The sequence below is a fragment of the Podarcis tiliguerta genome (genome assembly GCF_965153285.1).
Source record: "Podarcis tiliguerta genome assembly, chromosome: 1".
Taxonomy (NCBI): domain Eukaryota; kingdom Metazoa; phylum Chordata; class Lepidosauria; order Squamata; family Lacertidae; genus Podarcis; species Podarcis tiliguerta.
In genome coordinates this window covers 124085872-124106831 of record NC_139534.1, presented here as the reverse complement: position 1 = coordinate 124106831, position 20960 = coordinate 124085872, and the positions used below count along the sequence as shown (strand labels likewise).

General features: G+C 47.7%; 1 protein-coding gene across 2 annotated transcripts in view; it reads left to right on the top strand.

The window, feature by feature from the left end:
- The window catches only part of BRF1 (BRF1 general transcription factor IIIB subunit), a 201110-nt gene extending 193538 nt beyond the window's left edge, over window positions 1-7572 (top strand). Inside the window, exons 18-19 of one of the 2 annotated variants that reach the window (XR_014510193.1) lie at window positions 2873-4679; window positions 5292-7572. Coding sequence is in view for 1 of the 2 variants with exons in the window: in XM_083436620.1 (XP_083292746.1) it covers window positions 2873-2910 (38 nt within the window). In the remaining variant the exon portion in view is untranslated. Of the gene's footprint in view, window positions 1-2872 lie in introns of both variants that reach the window. The other variant, XM_083436620.1, reaches the window with a different exon arrangement.
- The last annotated feature ends 13388 nt before the right edge of the window (window positions 7573-20960 follow it).

The following is a 20960-nucleotide window of genomic DNA, read 5'->3' as shown; positions in this document are numbered from 1 at the left end:
CAGATACCTTTCTCTCCGTGGGACGCGGGTGGCGCTGTGGGTAAAAGCCTCAGCGCCTAGGACTTGCTGATCGCATGGTCAGTGGTTCGAATCCCCAAGGCGGGGTGCGCTCCCGTCGTTCGGTCCCAGCGCCTGCCAACCTAGCAGTTCGAAAGCACCTCCGGGTGCAAGTAGATAAATAGGGACCGCTTACCAGCGGGAAGGTAAACGGCGTTCCGTGTGCTGCGCTGGCTCGCCAGATGCAGCTTGTCACGCTGGCCACGTGACCCGAAAGTGTCTGCGGACAGCGCTGGCTCCCGGCCTATAGCGTGAGATGAGCGCACAACCCTAGAGTCGGACACGACTGGCCCGTACGGGCAGGGGTACCTTTACCTTTACCTTTCTCTCCAGCTCCTGCACTTCTTCATCAGTGCAGGTAACAGAAGGACCCCATGGGGCTACCATGGATTTAGGCTGCCAACCTTCTTCTGTTGTTGTGATGTACACCATGACAGTACTTCCAGGCTTGAGTAACGCTCATAAACATTTCTTAGCAAGACAGTCTTTCGGCGGTGGGAGCCATCGAATTGATTGAATTCAGTGTCTACAGACAGAGCTGAGAATACACTCCGAACTTGGGGGTACAGCATTATTGCTGCACGGAAGCTTCTCGTTACAGTGTAAATATGTATGTATAGCCAAAGACTTGACACAGAACCCACTAATTGTGGTGCCTGACAGTGTCAAGGGGAGGAGGCTGGTGCTGGAGTGTTGATTATTTACTGCGCCATCGTCTCAACACCCTTAATTTCGCACTGGTGCCGTTTTCAGCTTTTGTTCATGGTCTATAGAATAATCGCAACAGAGTGGTTTGATCTGAGTGGAAAGGGGTCATTCAGACTGCAGGAAACTCTTTATCCTCTAGGAAATATGATTAGAATTGCACTTCCAGAGAAATGCAGCCAGAGATGTGTGCCTGGGCTGAATGAAGCTGAAAGAATTGTAATGATAATAATTTTGTATATTAAATAGTATCAGTACTAGTAGCTGTACAAAATTAGTTAGAGCTTGCTGAATCATTTCCCCTCTACTACTGTAACTGTTTTAAAAACCACTCTAAACATATTTTTGTCTCCCTGTTATGCAAACACTGATATATTTGCATCACAAATTTGCATCCCAAGTGTTCAATTGCACCATGATCCAGGCCAGCTGACCATCTCGTCTTTGACTCTTAGAGCCACGCAATCCCTGTCCTTTGAAAATTTGTCAGTGCATTTAAGGCCCTCCTTGTTTGCTCAAGCCAGTTAGCTAGTCAGCCTAGGGATGTTGAAAGCCAGATATCGAAAGCAGAGAAATGTATTGATAAGAAAATCAAGATTAAAGTATGCCCCTAGAGATGAACATCTCCATCAAGAGGGGGAGAGAGTTGTGCTATTGCATGATCCACTAAAGCGTTTAGCAAGGATCTATAGCCATATGCTCAGCACATCCGTAAAACTGCAGCCAATTAAAACCCTGTTTGTAAAAGAAAGAAAGAAAAGAAAATGCAGCAGCAGCTACAAATAGAGCTATACTCTTTGGCAATCATTTCTACATACATTGGAAGAGACAGTGTGGTATAGTGGTTAGCGTGTTGGACTTAGACTGGGGAGATCCAAGTTCAAAAGCTTGTCTCTTAGCCTAACTTTCCCAATGAAGATAGGGAAGAAGGAAGGAAGGAAGGAAGGAAGGAAGGAAGGAAGGAAGGACGGACGGAGGCCCATATGTGCCACCCTGAGCTCTTTGAAGGAAGAGCATGATATATGTGCAATAGCATTTGGAGGATGTTTAATCTGATGCAAGTTGCAAGCCTAAATGTAAAGAGGTTCAAACAAATCAGGTCTAAGCCAGCGGAGAACTAGAGTTGGAGCCGCTTTAATTTGGTTTTTAACTGGAAAAGGCAGTTTTCGAAAACTTTAATCTCTCCCTAAGTCTCCCTAAGCTTTTAGAATGGGGGGACAGATTATAATTTAAATGATTTACTGCAGAAGCAGATTCAGCCTGGACGCATGCATCTGTGTTACCATTGACCATTAAGTGTCACTGAGAAAAGGGTTCCCTGTGTTATCAGGGGGAAAGTGTACATGAGTGAATATAACAGAATGAGGCAGAGGCAAGACAGGACAGGAGAGAACTGTGAAGGTACCTGAATTGGATGGAAAGAAAGGACTATTCCTTTCTCTCTCTCTCTTGGTGTGGTGTGGTGTGAGTGAGCGAGAGCAGAAGGTCTCAGATTTTAACTAAGCTAAACCTTGTATTCAAGCACTGGCCTGGCAGAGGTGACACAGAACTGTACGCAGGTAGGTACATGCAGTTCCATATGGCTGTAGGGGCAGAGGAGAAAGCGCCTTTCTCTGTGGAAAAGCAGCCGGCTGAGGGAGGCAGGCCAGAGCTCTCTGCCAGCTCCTGGCAGGCTAGTAACATTTTTGGGAGACTTGCATCTTTTGGGGGCATGTTCATAAGGCTCTTTTAAGGAACAGATTTCCTGGGGTAGGTTAGTTTAAAACCCAGCGAGCTTTTTTAAATCTCTCCAGCGAAACCTGCAATTTGCTTACCTCGATGCACCTGGAAATTACTTGGCAGTTTGGATGCTACAGAAATTGGCTCACTTGCTCATTTCTGTGACCTACATTTAAACTCTCTGCCTTTTAAAAAGTGTTTCATTGGACTGCTTTTGTGTGTGTGATTTCTTCCTTTGCTTTACCTTTCCCTCCCCGTTGTATATTTTCCTGGGAGGGACTATTTCTGTTGTCTTGTCTTCTGGGAGTGGGCAGGGTAGAGGCTAATGTTTTAAGGGATCCTCAATGATCCTGTTTCTTCTGATAATTTTTCTCCGCTTTGGTATTTTCAGATTATGGCTGTGAGATGGACGACGATGAAGGATACTAATTGCCACCTAATGGGATCGGTGAAGGAAGTTAACCTGGCGATGTCAACAAACCCTTCTGACTTCCATTGCTTGCTGGTCAGTTTCTATTGACCTGTAGCCTGGCACCGGGGTTTGGCTTTCGAATACTTGAAATGTTTCTGGATCATGTTATGAGAATGGGATTCAGCGAAGCATCAGTTTCAGGGAACAAAGGAGAAGAGGCAAAATGGCTGGCACAACTCAGCGGCGCGGTGTTGGACCTGCCTCGCGGCTGCCTTTGGTTCAGCCATATCTCCGTAAAAACACATATATGACAAGGAGCAAATCATAAATGTGCAAAACCTCCAAGTGGAAAAGCTGTGGACATGCACTGTTTACATCGGGGGTGATAAAAGCACATCTCCCCGCCCCTGACCTTGGCGTAGCGTCCGTGTTTCCATGCTGAAATAAATAACATCAGAGCTGATATGCAAGCTGCCCAGGCAACTCCTCTTGGAAAGCAATCCCAAACACCTGCCCCCCCCCCATACATGCAGTGTTACCCTAAGGTTAGAGCACCATTGGGCAGGTATCTCACAGAGGACAGCAGTGGTACCTTAAGAAGTTTGAAGGGTTTGTCAAAGTTGGTTGCTGTACCCCGGTGTAGACCTGAGAGGCGTGGGAAACAGTTTGGACATCTCAGTAAGGGGAGTCTGTTCCTGCTCCAAGGAAATTAAACCAGGCCTTCACTCACCGCTGCTGTAAGATAGGGATAGAGCAAGCGAGGGATTGGCAGGGGAGAAGAGCTCAAGGGGTAGACTTGACACCCCTGCTTCTGGCTGTAGGGCATCTCACAAGCTCCTATGCCTCTGTGATGCACTTAAAATTTAAGAGTATGGTGCTACTCACCACAATTGGGGGCGTTGGCGTTCTGTTTACTTTTTGTCCTCCTGGCAGTCTTGGTTGGCTTGGCACAATAGACAGATTTGTCTCCAGTAAGTTTTACTTTGCTTTGTTTTAAGGTAAATAAGCTACTTCCCCCTCCCCCCCGTCCCTAATGTAATTTAATTTAATGTTATTTAATGAGGTCGATACAGGCTCAGCCTTTCGAGAACCTTGACCAAGCTCTGCTCTCTCGGCTCTGTCCAGTAACCTGGCAGAACTTTAAACCTTGTGATCCTAAGGTTAAACCAGACCAATAGTTTCCCACCTCCTCATTTCAGGCCTTGCAGGATTGCGGCCTGAATTTTAACTGCCGTTGCGTTTGACTCCTTTGACTTTCTGGCAGCACGGCGTATATTTGCTCGCCGTTAGCCAAAGGACGCCTACCGCAGGGGCGGTTCTCATCCCTGTTGCCTGGCAGGCAAGGAGGATGTGCCAAGTTGACTTTGTGGGAAATGGATTCCCCACCCCATTGAGACAAAAATACACCCAGTTCTCCATGTTGGCCTTTCCAGGCCAAAAGGTCAAGCTGCCTCTTTTCTATGTCCTTGCTTGCTTTTTACCAGAGATCCAGGCTGGAATATCCTACTTAGAGAATGAGACCGAAAGCAATGCTTTCCTGAATTCAGAAGAGCTACTTCTCGCTCAGCTGGTATTTTTGAGATGTGCCACTTCGGACTGCAAATGGTGACTTACATAGTGACCTACGTGGCCATGCAAAAGCTAAAAATCCCTCCATGCAGACAACTTAGTATGTTTTTTGTTTTCTATGTGGGCAGATATATTTTTGTATGGAGAAGTTTTTAGTCCAGGGTTGGGGAACCTAGTGACTTCCAGATGTTGCTGGACTACAACTCGCATCATCCGTGTCCATTGGCCATGCTGGCTGGGACTAATGGGAGTTGGAGTCCAATAACTTCTGGAAGGCCCACAGGTCTGGCGCCACTGGTTTAGTCGATGAGGCCCACCACCCCCCACTCTCAGCCTGCGATGTTCCAGCCCAGATGCAGATTTGCCACAGCTCTCTGAGAACTAGACTCAAGTCCTTGGGAGGTGGTAGGACATGGCAGAAGGAGGTGACTCAGATCTCCTGGGACATCCTGCATTTAATTCTCTGACTGGGATTTATCTGGGCGTTTATTTGAATTACTAGGTCTGGATCTGGAAAATGGAGATTCTTGCTTCGATAGTACGTGGCCACTTCTGTTTGCTGGGGCAAGCTCCTTCCTAAAAAAACACACAAAGAAACAAAAAACCCAAATAATTCTTTTTTAGGGACCAAGTACTAGGCGGTGAACTTGCCAGTATCTCGCTATCTGCTTCTGTGTGGTTGGCTGGGTCCATGCAGTTGCCCTGGCATTTGCAGTCTGCTTTTCACGTGGATAATCCAGGCAGCTTGGCATGTCTCCTTGCCAGACTTGCCTCCTTGGGGCCAGGTTTGCACAGCTAGGCTCTGATTTTAGACTACAACTCCCATCAGTCCCAGCCAACAAGGTTGAGGAAGGCTGAGCTATGGAACCTGGCCTATCCGTATGAAATACCAACTACAGAAATAGGAGAAGCAGTTTTGGGGGGAGATGTTTAATCTTTATTCTCGGGCTTCTGTTGGTCCTTTAGCAGTTTGATTTTGAATCCAGTAGTATGTCATTGCTGAGGCAAGAGATGTTTGCCCACTACTCAGCTTCTTAATGCTTAAGAGGTCCCGTAGGATCAGCAATTTCCCCCTCCTCCCTCCCCAGTGTGTTACTTTGGCTCACTGAGGGTTTTTTGCTTGGTTGGCTTTTTAAAGGATTGGGATCCTGAGGGCCAAATTCAGTGTCATGGTGGAGGTATGTGATCTTTAAATTCTTGCAGAAAACACCCACACAGGAGGCACAGTTTGGATTGGGCCACAGCACTGGGGGAACTGGATTGAACTCCCAGGTGCTTCCTAATGAAACTCACCCACTCAAGCTGCTGTTTGTCCTCTTAAGGAAAGCTTATGTATACTTGTAAAAGTTGTAGCTAAAGTGGGGGCAGGGCATAGAAACCCTCTCCTGGCACCACTGCCTCATTCTGCTGTTCTCATTTGTCACTCGCCCCTCCCCAAATGGAATTGAATTAAAGGCAATAGGTAGTTCCCTCCCAGTGCAAATAGCAGCTTCAGAGAACCGGTTTTCATTGAGACCACGGCAGGGGAGGAAAGGGTTAAAATACCATACACTGCCTGCAGGAATCCCAGTAATTGTATTCACTCCCCAGCGACTGCTATTTTCATTTTGTTGAAAGGATGCACATCAGGTGCAAAGGCACATCGTAACAACCCATCCAGTTTGGCCCTGAGTTCCAGTTCCCATAAAGGGGAAAGTTTGCAGGCCTGCTGAGGAGCATTTCACAAGCCACCAGCTCTGCTGCGATCCTTTGCCTTCAGCTGCAGGAGGACTGAGGTGTGTGTTTTGTCTTGTGGCTGCAGAAAGGTGTCGTTTTAATAAACCTTGGAATGCATAAGGATTTTCAATCCTGCCTCGCACATTTCTAAGTCATGTAATATTACACGCAGATTTCTTTTATTTTTCTTTCCTTTTCGGAGTGCTCATTCCTCCTCGATGTAACTAAGCTCAGGGAATACAAACGGATTAGCAGATGCCACCTTCTGTTTTCATAACTACTTAGGGAAAATGTTAAAATAAAGTCGAGTACACAGTTCACCCTTGTCTGCTACTGTTAACATATCACGGTGACCTTGGGGGAGGCACTTGGCTGCGTTTCCCTGAAAATAATTTGGAGCTTGCCGTATTCTGCATTCAGATGATGACGAGAGCTCACAGGCTTTCGAGAATGGTTGGTTTTCGATTGCGAGGTGTGAATCCTGGCTCCGTCCCGCTCCTAGTCTAGCGCACATTTCCTAGGCAGAATCCTCAAACTGTGGCGTTGTGCTTTTTCTACCTTGAAGGCTTTCTAACCTTTGGTCACTTGGCCTCAGTTCACAGACTTGCCAACACTTAGGTGGGTGGAACAGGAACCCTACACGTTCCTGGTTGTGCAGATCCAGTTTTGCAGCCTCCTCCTCCTCTCTTTTGAGGACCTAGAAACCTCCGTGTGATCGGATGTTTGTGCAGTCCTGCATAGATGCTGTCTGCACAGTGGAGGAAAGGGGCTAAGCTTGCTTCTCTGCGAGGCAAATGTATAAATTGCATTTTAGAGAACAATTTAGGGCAGGCAAGCTTGGATGGTGATGTGTGTGCACCGATTGCATCTCAGTTGTATGTTCTGTTTCACGAGAGCGACTCCCTTCACCACAGAAAGACTTTGGCAGGAGCTGTGTAACATCGTCTTAAAAAGTGACCTCCATATTAGTTCTCGCTGTGCTGTTTGCCTTCCCTCTGGATTGCGTGGGAGTTTATCGCCTCTTGCTGTTTTTATGTATCACTCCTTGCATAGTCTCCTCGCCGCCTGTCGCTCCCGTCTTAACAAGGCCAACACATTTGGTGCGCGGCAGTGCCAGTGAATCGAAACAATCTGCAAGCATCTTGAAGGGTCCTTCCAGCCCACATCACGAGCCACGGCCTGCCGTCTCCCCTCCTCACCCCCCAGACAAATTGTAATATCTGCTGTAAATATATTTTTTTTAAAGTCATCTTTTATTATGTGTTCTTGCCTTCCCTTGCAGGCTTTTTTGTTTTGTTTCTTAAGACTGCTTCTGTGTGACTTGGACAGCAGTGTACAAAATACCCAGTGTATATCCTTATTTTGTGTCTACAAAGCAAAAGTGTTTTAAAACATTTAAGGGTGTGTGTACGTTTTCTTTGAAAGTGTGTGTTTCCCCCCTTCCTGAACAATGCATAAACCAACACTCTCTTTCCACTCTCTCGACTTGGCACCCTGTGTAGGGGAAGCGCCCACACCGTTCTAATCTGATGCTGATAACTTAGTAAATGAGACCCAGAGACATTTCAGAACCATTCACATGTATCAAAGCCAGGACTAGTGGCTGGGATCAATGGGACAGCTGGACAGAGGGGTTCAGAGGTTCAGTTTGGGGCCTGCTTCACAACCGATGTTGCCCCATGGCTGTCTTCCACGTTACTGTTACATCGCTCCCTCTGTCCTATTCTTACCCACATTTATCGGCTGGCAGGGGAGCTTTCATTTGGTTCCTGCTGTGGCAGTATTCCAGCACTTGGGAAGCATGGGAAATGTATATTTCCTATGGACCCCAATGCATATGATGTAGGAACCATGGGCCTCACAGACGTCCTGCTATGGGGACTTGATGTTGCTAATTGGGGGGAGAGGGGAGGCATGGGGGTTTCCCACAGGGCATTAAGACTCTGCCATACTTATTCTGGTGTCGGCAAGAGAGCAATGGACCCCACTCTGCAGAGAGAGCTTCTTGAAAAAACAAACATTCTTGCTGCTGCTGTTGCCCTCTCCGCTCTGGCCACACTCTTCCAGCACAGCGCTTAGAGGTGCATTACTTTCATAGGGAGAGGACCAAGGGCCAGATAGAGACCTGGGGGGCAATATTTGGCAGCAAGGCTGGTGTTCCTCATTCCTTAGTTAGGCCAGCATTGCCTTTGGTTGGGCGGTCTCTCCCCAGGAACTTGGGCAGAAATCTTTCCCAGTCTTCCTTGTTGGAGACACCAGGAGTCTTGTGTCCTCTTGCATGCAGAGTGTGATACCTTCTGCAAGTGAGCAAATGCCCCTAATTCTGATCCTCTGCATTCTCACCAGAAGTGAACCACACCAGATTGCAGAAGACAATTGCCCGTGCTCATGGCTTAGGGCCAAGGCATCTTCCAGAGTTCTTTTATTTTTTTAATCATTTCCATACCACTGCACATGTCCAAAGGAATCTCCCAAGTGGCCTACGACCTTCCTTAAATAATCAAATTGTGTATTGCAAATGAGAATCGGATACAAACACATTTAATGAACCACATTGAAAATGACATAATTTTAACAGGAAAACAACACATTCTGTGAAACGTTTTTTGAAAAACACAAAGTAACAATTCCATATATAAACATGAGTGTCAGGAGCAAGCCGGCAGTAAATCACACAGTGCAAGTTGGAGTTAACACTCTATTAGCAAAAACCCGATCGACGCAGGCCTAATGAGTACAGCAACTCATCTGACCCCCATGAAGCAGTTGCTGAGACTGAGTCCCTGCCTTCCTACAGCTGCCTAAGTCTCCTCTCCAGGGGTCTTTCCAAGCAATTGGAGACTGTGCGCACAACCAACCTCCCTATCCCTTTTAAGCCATTTCTGGTCCTGGGATACAAGGTGAGTAGGGGCCTTGTTGCAGCAGGAGGGGGAGACCCCTGTGACTTTCCCCCAGTCTGACTCATCTCTGCCTCTTGACCTCCCTCCTCCCACAATCCTGCTTCAGCTGCTGCCTCTGATTCTGGACTTCTCTCTACCACAGACTCTCCCAGCTCACTAAGTCCCGTTACCCCTTCAGGTTCCAACATCTTCTCTTTGCAGTCTTTCTCCCTCTGACCACTCCTCATCGTCCCACAATCACTCTCTGAGCCTTGGGGGCTCCCAGGCTGGTGCTTCCTGCTCTTCCTCTGTGTCCAATCAGGCCATGGCAACCACCATGCCGAGTGAGGGGTGGGAATCCATAGTAGCGTTAAACATCATTTACTAGCTAATTCCTGTACCTCCATCTAGCACATACTGGGGTGACACCCACACCGTAGATAGAAAGCACATGGCTTCCCCCAAAGGATCCTGGGAACTGTCGCTTCCCCCTCAGAATGATAATTCCCAAGATTCCTTGGGGGAAGTAATGAGCTTTCAATGTGCCCCAAGAACCGAGCCCAGAATAATAATGTTAAGGGGGTATGTGTGTATTGGAATTGCCCCACCTTTCATAATGAACACTTGAGGCATGGAACATTAACCAAGGAGATTGGCACTGCGCATTAAACCCTTTCTTTCCCACTCCGAAAGCCTTGTGATAAGAGCTGAGCTGTGCAGTCAGTGGGCTTCATGAACAAAAGCAGAAATGCGTTTAGGAATTAGGAGATGTTCAAAGGGCCCCAAATCTTCTGCCTCTTTAATTTGCGATGGGGAAGAATATCACTGAGTTTCAAGGGAAGAAATAGCAGGTTGCTGCCTGCTGCCTGTCTCCGATGCAACGCCACCTACCTTTTTTGTGTGTTTCGTGACGGAATGCAACATTAAAGCTTTAATAAAGCCGTTATTAGCTGGCAGATGGTTCTGAGTGTCTTTTTAAATGTAGCAATGAAGGAAACACCAGAGGCTTTTCAATCTACACTTCAGTACATTGTGAATTCCACATTCTAAATGGATCCCCTCCTCACATTTTGCTTGTGTCACCAGGGTGCAATCCTTTAGCTTTCCCCCTCTCTTTTTAAACCATGGGATTATTTCTGCAGAAATGGAACATGTAGCAACGAAGGAACCTCCCCTCTGCAAAAGCTCAATACTTACGCCATGATTTAAATGAAAACAGTGCTTATGTGGTTGTTGCAGGTTGGGGAGCGAGAGAACAGTGAATATATTGTAGACATATTTGCAGTGCAATCGTGCACATGTTTACTCAGAGGAAAGTCTCTTTCTGACCGTAGATCTTTTTTTTGGGGGGGGGGAGTGGGTGGTGCTGTGGTCTAAACCACAGAGCCTAGGGCTTGCTGATCGGAATGTTGGCGGTTCGAATCCCTGCGATGGGGTGAGCTCCCATTTCTTGGTCCCTGCTCCTGCGAACCTTGCAGTTCAAAAGCACCTCAAAGTGCAAGTAGATAAATAGGTACCGCTCCGGCGGGAAGGTAAACGGTGTTTCCGTGCGCTGCTCTGGTTCGCCAGAAGCGGCTTAGTCATACTGGGCACATGACCCGGAAGCTGCAAGCCGGCTCCCTCGGCCAATAAAGTGAGATGAGCGCCGCAACCCCAGAGTCGGCCACGACTGGACCTAATGGTCAGGGGTACCTTTACCTTCACCTAAACTGCTTTGAGGTTTCATCACAATCAAGCGGTATATATCTATATTGCTAAATGAATACATTTTGCATATGACTGGATTGAAGGGGCGCTGAAATTTCTGAGTACAAAATGTATGCCACAAACCTTACAGATTTGAAAGTTGGATGCAGACCAAGTTCGTTTCACGTTGCTCCCATGGACTCTTAGCAAAAGAACCTAAGACGATCCCTGCTGAATGAGGTCAAGGGCCCATCTAGTCCAGCATCCTGCTCTCACCATGGTCGACCAGATGTGGATGAGAAGCCCACAGGTTTGACATGTGCACAACAGCACTCTCCCCTTTCTGCCATTCCCATGTGCTATCTGCTGGATGTCACTGAGGTCCACCTCTTGCCTAGATTACTGCAACACGTTATACGTGGGGCTGACTCTGAAGACAGTTTGGAAACTTCATCTGGTGCAGAATTCAGCGGCCAGGTTGCTCACTGGGGTAAGATGGCTTGAGCATATTACACCGATCCTGGTTCAACCGTACCAGCTGCCAATGAGCTTCCAGGCCCAGATCAAAGTGCTGGTTTTGACCCATAAAGCCTTCAATGTCTCAGGACCACAACACCTCAAGGACTGCCTCTCCCCATATGAACCTACCTGGACCCTAAGATCAACATCTTATGGGGTCTGGAGGGTGGCAGCACGAAAACGGGCCTTTTCTGTGGTGGCCCCCCGTTTGTGGAATGCTCTCCCCAAGGCGGTTCACCTGGCCTCTTCATTATACACCTTTAAGATGCCAGGCAAAAATGTTCCTCTTCAGGTACTTGGCTGATTAGACAATCTATAGCGTTTTAACTGTGCGGTTATTGTTTTGTTTGTTATTATGGCATGTATTTTTGTGTTTTTGTATTGTAAAGCACCCTGTGATCCTCACGAGTAACCCACCACTGCATCCTCATATTTCTGGATCAGGCCCATTGTCTTTCTTTTAACATGTTGTGCACTTTTCAAGCTGAGAGTTTCTCACTCCCCAGCCCCCTGCCATCCTTCCCACCCCTGCGTTCCTGTTTTACATTTGTAATATGTCATGAATCTGAAATGTAGTCTGAACTGTTATCCTGCCTGCGAAATGTAATTTGATTCTTTCCCCCCTCTTAGTGTTTGATGAGAATCCTTTGTGTTTTCATGCTTTAATACAATCTGGCACATAATTACAAATGACTCACCGATAATCTCAGTCATGGAGCTCTCTGAAATTAGATGATAATTTAGCCTGGAATTCGTGTAGCAAGAACGAAGAGAAGACGATTTATAATTATTCCAATCAAGAGATTCTCTTTGCCCCCCCCCCCGCCACTTGCCCCCCCCCTTCTTCCACGGAGCTGCTCTGAAAATGGCTAGGGGCCAAAAGTCTTTTAGACCTCTTTTGCCCCTCGCTGCCTCCCAGACAAACACAAATGATCGCTGTACGTTTTCATCAGTGTAGAAATGCCTGTAATTGCAGCTGACAAAGTGTGTGTGTGTATGTGTGTTTTGTGTGTGCATGTAGAAATCTTCACCATCCCAGACCAGGGACCACACCATCCTTGATGGCACAAGAAACAAGGACAAGTGGGCCAAATTTAAGTCCATCCAAACTGTGAGACTTTCCAGCCATACTCTAAGGTAGTGGCCGTCAACCTTTGGTCTCCATAGGATGTTGGACTACAACTCGCATAAACCCCAGCCAGTTTAGCCCATGGTTAGGGATGATGGGAACTGTGGTCCAACCATATTCTGGGAACCCAAGCTTGAGGAACACAGCTCTAAGGAACCTTTCACACATTGCAAGGCAGCAAACCTGAGTCTTCCACAGGTTGTTACCAGTTTTTAAGGTTCCGATCAAGGGCTGCTGGGATAGCTCAGCCAGTAAAGCATGAGAGTCTTAATCTCAGGGTTGTGGGTTTGAGACCCATGTTGGGCAAAATATTCCTGGATTGCATGGGGTTGGACTAGAAGGTTTTCATGGTCCCTTCCAACTCTGCAAAATTATATGATGTTAATGATATATAATTATAGAATCATGGAATAGTAGAGTTGGAAGGGGCTACGAGGATCATCTAGTCCAGTGTCCCCCCTCCAAAAACATGTGTTTCCAGCTGTTTTTGAACTACAATTCCCATCACTCCTGAACATTGGATAGGGATGATGGGACTTGTAGTCCAAAAACAGCTGTAGACCTAAGTTTGGGAAACACTGATCTAGTCCAACCCCTTCAATGCAGGAATCTTTCACCCAGTGTGGGACTCAAACTCACTGCCTTATGATGAAGAGTCTCATGCTCTACTGACAAGAGTTATCCCGCAGGGATAAATAAGGAAGTGTCAGAAGTTGGGCAGGAAGTGTGCTGGGGCAACTGAGATGCAAAAGGTCTTCTAGCTCAAAACTCTGAAGGGCTGAGAAGGCTGGACTACAGGCTTTCCCTTAAAGAAAAGAGGTGTGTGCAAGGACCCCAAAAGTCATCTAGTCCAACCCCTTGCAATGTAGGAATCTCAGCTAAAGCATCCATGACAGATAGCCATCCAACCTCTGCTTAAAAATCTCCAAGGAAGGAGAGCCCATCACCTCCAGCCTAAAGAGAGAGATTTAGGCTGAAATATCCTCTCTAGGAGGGACGCGGGTGGCGCCGTGGGTTAAACCACAGAGCCTAGCACTTGCCGATCAGAAGGTTGGCGGTTCGAATCCCTGCGACAGGGTGAGCTCCCGTTGCTCGGTCCCTGCTCCTGCCAACCTAGGAGTTCGAAAGCACACCAGAGCAAGTAGATAAATAGGCACCGCTCCGGCGGGAAGGTAGACGGCGTTTCCGTGCGCTGCTCTGGTTCGCCAGATGTGGATTAGTCATGCTGGCCACAAACGCCGGCTCCCTTGGCCTATAGAGCGAGATGAGCGCGCAACCCCAGAATCGGTCACGACTGGACCTAATGGTCAGGGGTCCCTTTACCCTTTACCTTTTTATCCTCTCTGTCATGGCCTTCACAATACCCTTTACACTTTTGGGATCCTTTGATGACAAAGCAGGGTCTCTCCCCCCCCCCCCTTGTGCAAGCATGAAAGCAAATTGTTTTTGCTATGCCCGGAGGGTTCGTGTGGCAAGCGAATGGTCTGTGGGACTCAGCTTGTCAGACCAATTCATCACCAATGCCGCTGTTCAAAGGAAGTCCATATCAGCTCTGCAGTCTTGTCTGGTGGAACAACAAGCAGACGCAGCAGGTCAAAGTCAGGCTAGTTCTGCCAGTCCTTCGAGGACTCAAAAGGCTGCCGTTGAGATAACAAGGATCCGCTTGGCTGATGAGCCAGCCAACTTCAGCCGTTATCTTCAAAGTGAAGACAGGCGGGGAAGGAAACACTTAAATCCCTCGCAGCACAGAGAGGGTTGCTGTTCCGGTCCATCTTGAAATAATGCCATACGGAGGTTGAATCTGGTGTGCCTCCACTCAGTTCTGGCCAAAGCAGGTCAGGTGATCCCCATTAAAAATTCCAGATCAGGTGATATTCCTTGATTTGTATTGCATAGCTACTGAAGGTCTATGAGCATCCTGTTTGCCACAGGGACCAACCAGTTATCTATGTGTCTCCTTCCAAACTGTCAGCCCCACTCACCTCACAGAGTGTTTGTTGTGGGGGAGGAAGGGAAAGGAGAATGTTAGCCGCTTGAGACTCCTTAAAGGGAGTGAAAGGCGGGATATCAAATCCAAACTCTTCTTCTTCTTCTTATTTTCTGATGAGAATCCATCACATTCTGGCAAATTCAGGTTACACAAATAAAATTGCTTTAGGGGTCTTGTGCAACAAGGCTGTTTCCCACAAAGAGTGGCTGGGGAAACCCAGCCAGATGGGTGGGGTATAAATAAAAAAGTTGTTGTTGTTGTTATTATAATATCAGGTATAATAAGATGAGCCTGCTAGATCCATCTAGTCGGTCCAGTCCTGCCGTGAATTTTATGGCATTCAGCTTCAATGCATGCCCCCTTGCTCTCCACAATGTGCATAAATTTATGCCCTTAAATCCCGTCCCCCTTTATTCATCTTTGCTCTAAACTAACCCCCCACCCCACAATGTTTTGACCTTTCCTCATTGTGGGGTTGCTCCCCTTCTAAAGAAAAGGATCTGTTTCTGCCTCCGATTTTCCTGCGAGGAGGGCTTCTCGCCGAACGGGTGTTGTGAAGATTCTCTGGCTGATATTTATGAAGCCCTTTGACGCTGAAGAGTCAGCTGTACAGTAAATGTACTATTATCTTATTAGTCATGCAGCCTAATTATCTTGACTCGAGAGTTGCGTTATGAAAAACAAAAAGCTGAGGCAGTTTGATCAAGAGCTGTTTGAGGAGTGCTCCTCATTAGCCCAATAAAGGGCCGCCTCTCTTTTCATCAGGCGGCAGCACGGCTCCCAGGAAAACGCTTGCAGTCCCGTGGATTGCAGGAATTGTATGCATAGCCCAAAGTTACATTGGCAACTTCAAGGCTTGGTTAGTGAAATGTGTTTTACGTGCAACTGGTTGCCAATTAGCTAATTCACAAAGGCCTGGGCAACTTGAGTCCAAAGTCCCTTAAGGACTCCCTTTTCCTTATGTTACACCTTGACTGCCCCCAAGATCCTCTGATGGGGCATATTTGTGGTTCCCCATGCCCCTGAGGTCCGGCTGGCCTTCACTAGCATCTGAGCCTTCAGAGTGGCTGGCTCTGCCCTGTGAAACTCCCCACCACTAGATATTTGGCAGGATCCTCTACTGTCTTCTTTTAAACTTCATCTGAAAACTGTCTTCCTTAGATGGGCCTTTGCAGTATGAATTTCTTTCTCCAACCAGCCAGCTAAGCATGTTGTATTCCACCTTGATATACTCTCCTGAAAGTGCGGATTATAAATACTGTTATAGATATTCTGGGACCCCCGCTCAAAAAACCCCCTAGAAATTAATAAATGGTAGGATTTTTATTGATTGGGATAGGGATAGGGATGAAAGTACCAGCTGCCAAACTGTGTCAGATAAGGAATCCCTGGGTTGGTTTATGCAAACCAGCCTGGCTGGCCAAACAAAGAGTAAATCTGTTAACATGAAGTCAGGCCTATCTCACAGGGTTGCTGTGAGGGTAAAATGTGGACATCACCTTGAACTCCTTGAAGGAAAGGAGTGCAATGCACATAAGGTAAAGGTAAAGGGACCCCTGACCATTAGGTCCAGTCGTGACCGACTCTGGGGTTGCGGCGCTCATCTTGCTTTATTAGCCAAGAGAGCCAGTGTACAGCGAACCAGAGCAGTGCACGGAAACGGCGTTTACCTTCCCGCCGGAGTGGTACCTATTTATCTACTTGCACTTTGACGTGCCTTTGAACTGCTAGGTTGGCAGGAGCAGGGACCGAGCAACAGGAGCTCACCCTGTCGCAGGGATTTGAACTGCCAACCTTCTGATAGGCAAGTCCTAGGCTCTGTGGTTTAACCCACAGCGCCACCCGCATCCCTGTGCAATGCACACACATATATAGATAAAATCAACAACTGAAAAAGCAAATGTACATAATAAAATTGCCTGTCTAGGACTGGTAGTACAGGTGTGCCTGAACAAAAATGTTTTTATCAGGTGCTGAAAGCAGCAAAATGAAGGTGTCAGCTTACTATCAATAGGCAGGGAGTTCCAGAGAAATAGGTGCTGCCACACTAAGTGTGGGATAACATTAAGTACTGTTTATTCTGGGATGTCTCTTTTCACACACACACCAATTGTCCATTAACGGGACTGGGTTTTAAGATGGAATGCTCCAATCTGATTAGTTCTGGGCATTTTGTGTCTAAACGTGTAGATATCAGCTCGGAGCCTTTGGGATGAGGTGACTTAGAAACATTAACACGAACCAGGAGTGTGCAAGGCCTGGATTCAGGGGCTTCTCTGCCTCTCTGCAGTGCCCTGTGTCATCTCTTTGGAGCTCGTCATCCACCCTCCATTTTGCCCCTGCCTCTCTGCCCCGCCTGTGACCTCACCTCGTGAGCACTTATCTCCTCCTGTCTCAGAGGCTCAGTGGCAGATAAGAGGAACGGAAGGGTTGAGACGGAGAGGAAAGGCAGGCCCCGTCAATTGCTGAGGTAATGTATTGCCAGACCGCAAACCAGCCCACCCTCCGGGGCAAAAGAGGAGACACAGCAGACCCCGCTTAGAAACGGTCCAGTCGTTTTGCCTAAAGGGACAGGCGCTTTCCTCAGAAAATCCTCCTTAGACGGCAAAGGAAACAGGACAGTGGAAGCAGACGGTGAAGCTGAAGGACGTAGCTAAGGAATGCGGCTGAGGGAGGTGCTGGTCAGGCTGCTCTGGGCACCCCACACAGGTTGAGCACAGCCTGCAGTTCCCCAGGCTGCAAGATCTAAGGAATTGGATGCTTCTGTGGAAGTTGGCTTGGCAGGGCCAGCTCTGGGCTTCAGGGGCCTGGAAGAAGAAGAAGAAGAAGAAGAAGAAGAAGAAGAAGAAGAAGAAGAAGAAGAAGAAGAAGAAGAAGAAGAAGGAGGAGGAGGAGGAGGAGGAGGAGGAGAAGGAGAAGGAGGAGGAGGAGGAGGAGGAGGAGGAGGAGGAGGAGGAGGAGGAGGAGTTTGGATTTGATATCCTGCCTTTCACTCCCCTTAAGGAGTCTCAAAGTGGTTAACAATCTCCTTTCCCTTCCTCCCCCACAACAAACACTCTGTGAGGTGAGTGAGGCTGAGAGACTTCAGAGAAATGTGACTGGCCCAAGGTCACCCAGCCGCTGCATGTGGAGGAGCGGAGACACAAACCCAGTTCCCCAGATTACGAGTCCATCGCTGGCTCTCCTCGCACTGGTTTGCCAAAGTAGACCCCCTTCTGGCTTAGGTGGGCCCTGGCCATGGTGGCAGGACTCTCCGTCAGGACCAGGCAGTTGGGAGCACAGAGCGGGGAAGAAATTCAATTCAGTTTGCATTTGAAAGTGGATTGACCTCATTGACACCTTCCAAAATAATACATGGCCTGAAACACAGGGTTCATCCAGACTTCCCTTTGTGCTGTGTTTCTAGGTGCAGGTCTGTTTTTTAAAGCTCAGTGTCTGAGCGCTGCGCCCCTCCCTCCAGCCCAGCGCTTTCCCCACAAAATCCTGAATTGCTGTTTGTTCCGATTCAGCGGGTTTTCCTGGGGAAAGCTAGTGCCAGTTTTCCCAGCAACACCAGGTATCAGCCTGAAAGTGGCAGAAGCCACTAGTGTTCATACCTATAGAGGTCTGGCCCCTTCTCTCTGGGTCTGTCACACATGCAACGCTTGAGCTGCCATCACACCATGTTAAGCTTGTGGTCCACAGCTATTACTGTTCCTCATCTTCTATTTGTGCACCTGGTTCTCCTTGCCTAACATTTGTCCCTGTTGAAATTAATTTTCTTAGTTTGGGCTCACTTCTCGAATCTATTAAGGTCTTTTTGAATCCCAATTCTGTCTTCTGCAGCATTATCTATCCCCTCCCACTTTGGTGTCTCCTGCAAATGTGATGAACATCCCCTCAAACCCTTCACTGAAGTCATTTATAAAGACTTGCAGCAACACTCCAGGGTTTTTCTTGGTCTTATGTGAAGGCACTGGTGATTGAACCTTCCACTGACTGATGAGCTATGTGAGACCTGGACAGAAAGTAACCTGACTCTTTTCTATTAAGGCCTTCCTTCCTTCCTTCCTTCCTTCCTTCCTTCCTTCCTTCCTTCCTGAACCGTCTTTCCTATTGGGCTTACTGGTGCATTGCGCCAGGGCGCCGGCCTCTCAGGGGCGCCCCAGCGAGTGAGGGAGCTGTGCGGCTTTGCCAGCGGCCTCCCCTTTTCCTGCATGCCTGCCAGCTACACCCCACCAACCATATAGCTGGCGGACGTGCAGCTTGCCTCCTAAGCCTCCGCAGGAGGAGAGCGATCCCCGTAGAGGCTTAGGATGGAAGCTGCGCCCCACCAACTATATGGCAGGTGGGCGTGCAGCTTCCTTCCCAAGCCTCCACGAGAGGAGAGTGATCACCGCAGAGGCTTCGGAAAAGGTTGACAACTCTGGGAAATTGGGGGGGGGGGGCGCCTGAGGGATCTTTGCACCAGATATGCTTAAGATGGCCTTCCTTCCTAACTTCCTTCCTTCCTTCCTTCCTTCCTTCCTTCCTTCCTTCCTTCCTTGCAAGGGAGTGGGTGTCCTGTTCCTTGTGCCCAGTCACTCCATCGATGAGTTTAACGGGGCAGGGAAGGGAGTAATGATTCACTGCTTGGCCTAAGTTACTTGAGCCTTGCTTTCAGTGTGCTGTGACACATTGGTACATTGGTATGATCAAGATGAGCAGAGCTGGGGGGGGGGGTCCGGGCAGGGTGGCATAAATATTTGGACTCAGCTGCGCATCGACAGGGCAATCAGTCGAAGTCCTCAGAGTGGAGTCTGGTGGAAATTAAAAGTGCAAGAGGCAATCAGTGGGCAGAAAATGATGTGCTGAATGTCAAGGGATGGCGAGACAGAGAGACAGGGACTCTGCAAGGAGGGAAAGGCTCCCTCTCTTCCTTTGAAAGCTGGTTGATGCTTCTTATTTTTTAAACCACCAACACCTGGTTCCTTTTAATTTTCTAGACTCATTGCAAGGCTTCTGTATTTCACCTAAGGATGGAAACAGACCAGGGTAACACCTAGGCTTCGTATTTCCAAAGATGAAACATAGTAACCAAGTATTGTTTACACTAAACGGCATACATTTCTCCAATGAAAATAGGGACATCCTTTTCCGCAATAACGATAACACTGGGTAACAATTTTTTACTTTTTGAATGTTGTCTAGATTTCTACAACTGATTTAGGGTATTTTTGCACTGCTGAATCAGGAAATGGCATCCGTTTCTCTCCATCAAGTCAGGTTTTCTGTAAACTGAATGGTGGGCATTGATAAAGGTAAGTACACGTAAATTGCATGTTGCTTCACCATTTTTCAAACTTCAGGGCTTGAAATTCCGTTTCTTGGAACTCCAGGAATGCTCAGCGGTAGGGAGGTCTCTCTTCAGAGTCCAACAGTAGTCAGCCATCGTGACTGCGTCCCAGCGACCCTGATACCTGGTCTCCATCTCTTTCATGTCCTGATGGAATCTCTCCCCCTGCTCGTCACTCATTGAACCCAGGTTCTCAGGAAACCGGTCCATATGTGAAAATAGGTAGTGCATCTTGATGCTCATGTTGCAGCCCAGGTTTCTGAAAGCAGTCAGCATGTCGTCGACAAGTTCTGCGTAGTTTCTGGCCTTATTGTTGCCAAGAAAGTTCTTCACTACCAGAACAAATGCCTTCCACGCTTCCAGTTCCACTTCATTCATTGAGTTTCCGAACTCTGGATCTCTGATGAGCTGACGGGTCTGAGGACCGTCAAAGATGCCAGCTTTCAACTTCTCCATGGTCAATCCTGGAAAAGCCTGGAACAAGTAAGTGAAGCAGTCACCATCCTTGTCCAGAGCCACATCTGAACTCCTGCTACCTCCCTCCCACATTCCTCTGTGGACAGGTGCAAGTCGTGGTTTGTCCATCAGCCAGCACTCCCCCCCCCACCTGTTGTTTAGCATCTAACCTGATGGAGAGTCCTGGAGAACTCAAAAGCTTGCATTTTGTGACATTTTGGTTGGCCTAATCAAAGCATTGCCCTCACTTAGCATCACTTCATACTTTATGCATTTTCTAAATAGGTCAGGAAAACGACGTAAATGCCACGAAAATCATTTTGTATGGTTGCCCCATGCACCGTGTGTGTGTGTGCATTTTATTTAGTTCTGCACAAATATTCTCCAGTTTTGGTTTTCAGGTAAAAATGAGCTGTTTTGGTGCGGTGCAATTTTCTCTTTCTTGTGATTATTATTTGCTTTTTTAAATAGAGGGAGTTTTCACAAGCAAGGCGCTGCCAGGTTTGAACAGCAACAAAACCGGTCACTTTACGTGTTTACAGGTTTGGAAAGTTGTGTTGTGGGACTGGAGATGGAAAAGCAAATGGAATGGAGTGGAAGGAAGTTTGCCAGAAAGGGACATGGCTGGCTGGCTGGCTGGAACTCTGAAGAGGAGCACTCCTGTGCAGGTCCCACTTGAGTGTGTGCATATAAACTAGGGTCAGAGCTACGCCATATATTTAAAGCACTTTCAGCACGTATTCAAAGCACATGACAGCCCCAAAGAATCCTGGGAACTGCTATTTCCTCCTTAAAGGTAAAGGTAAAGG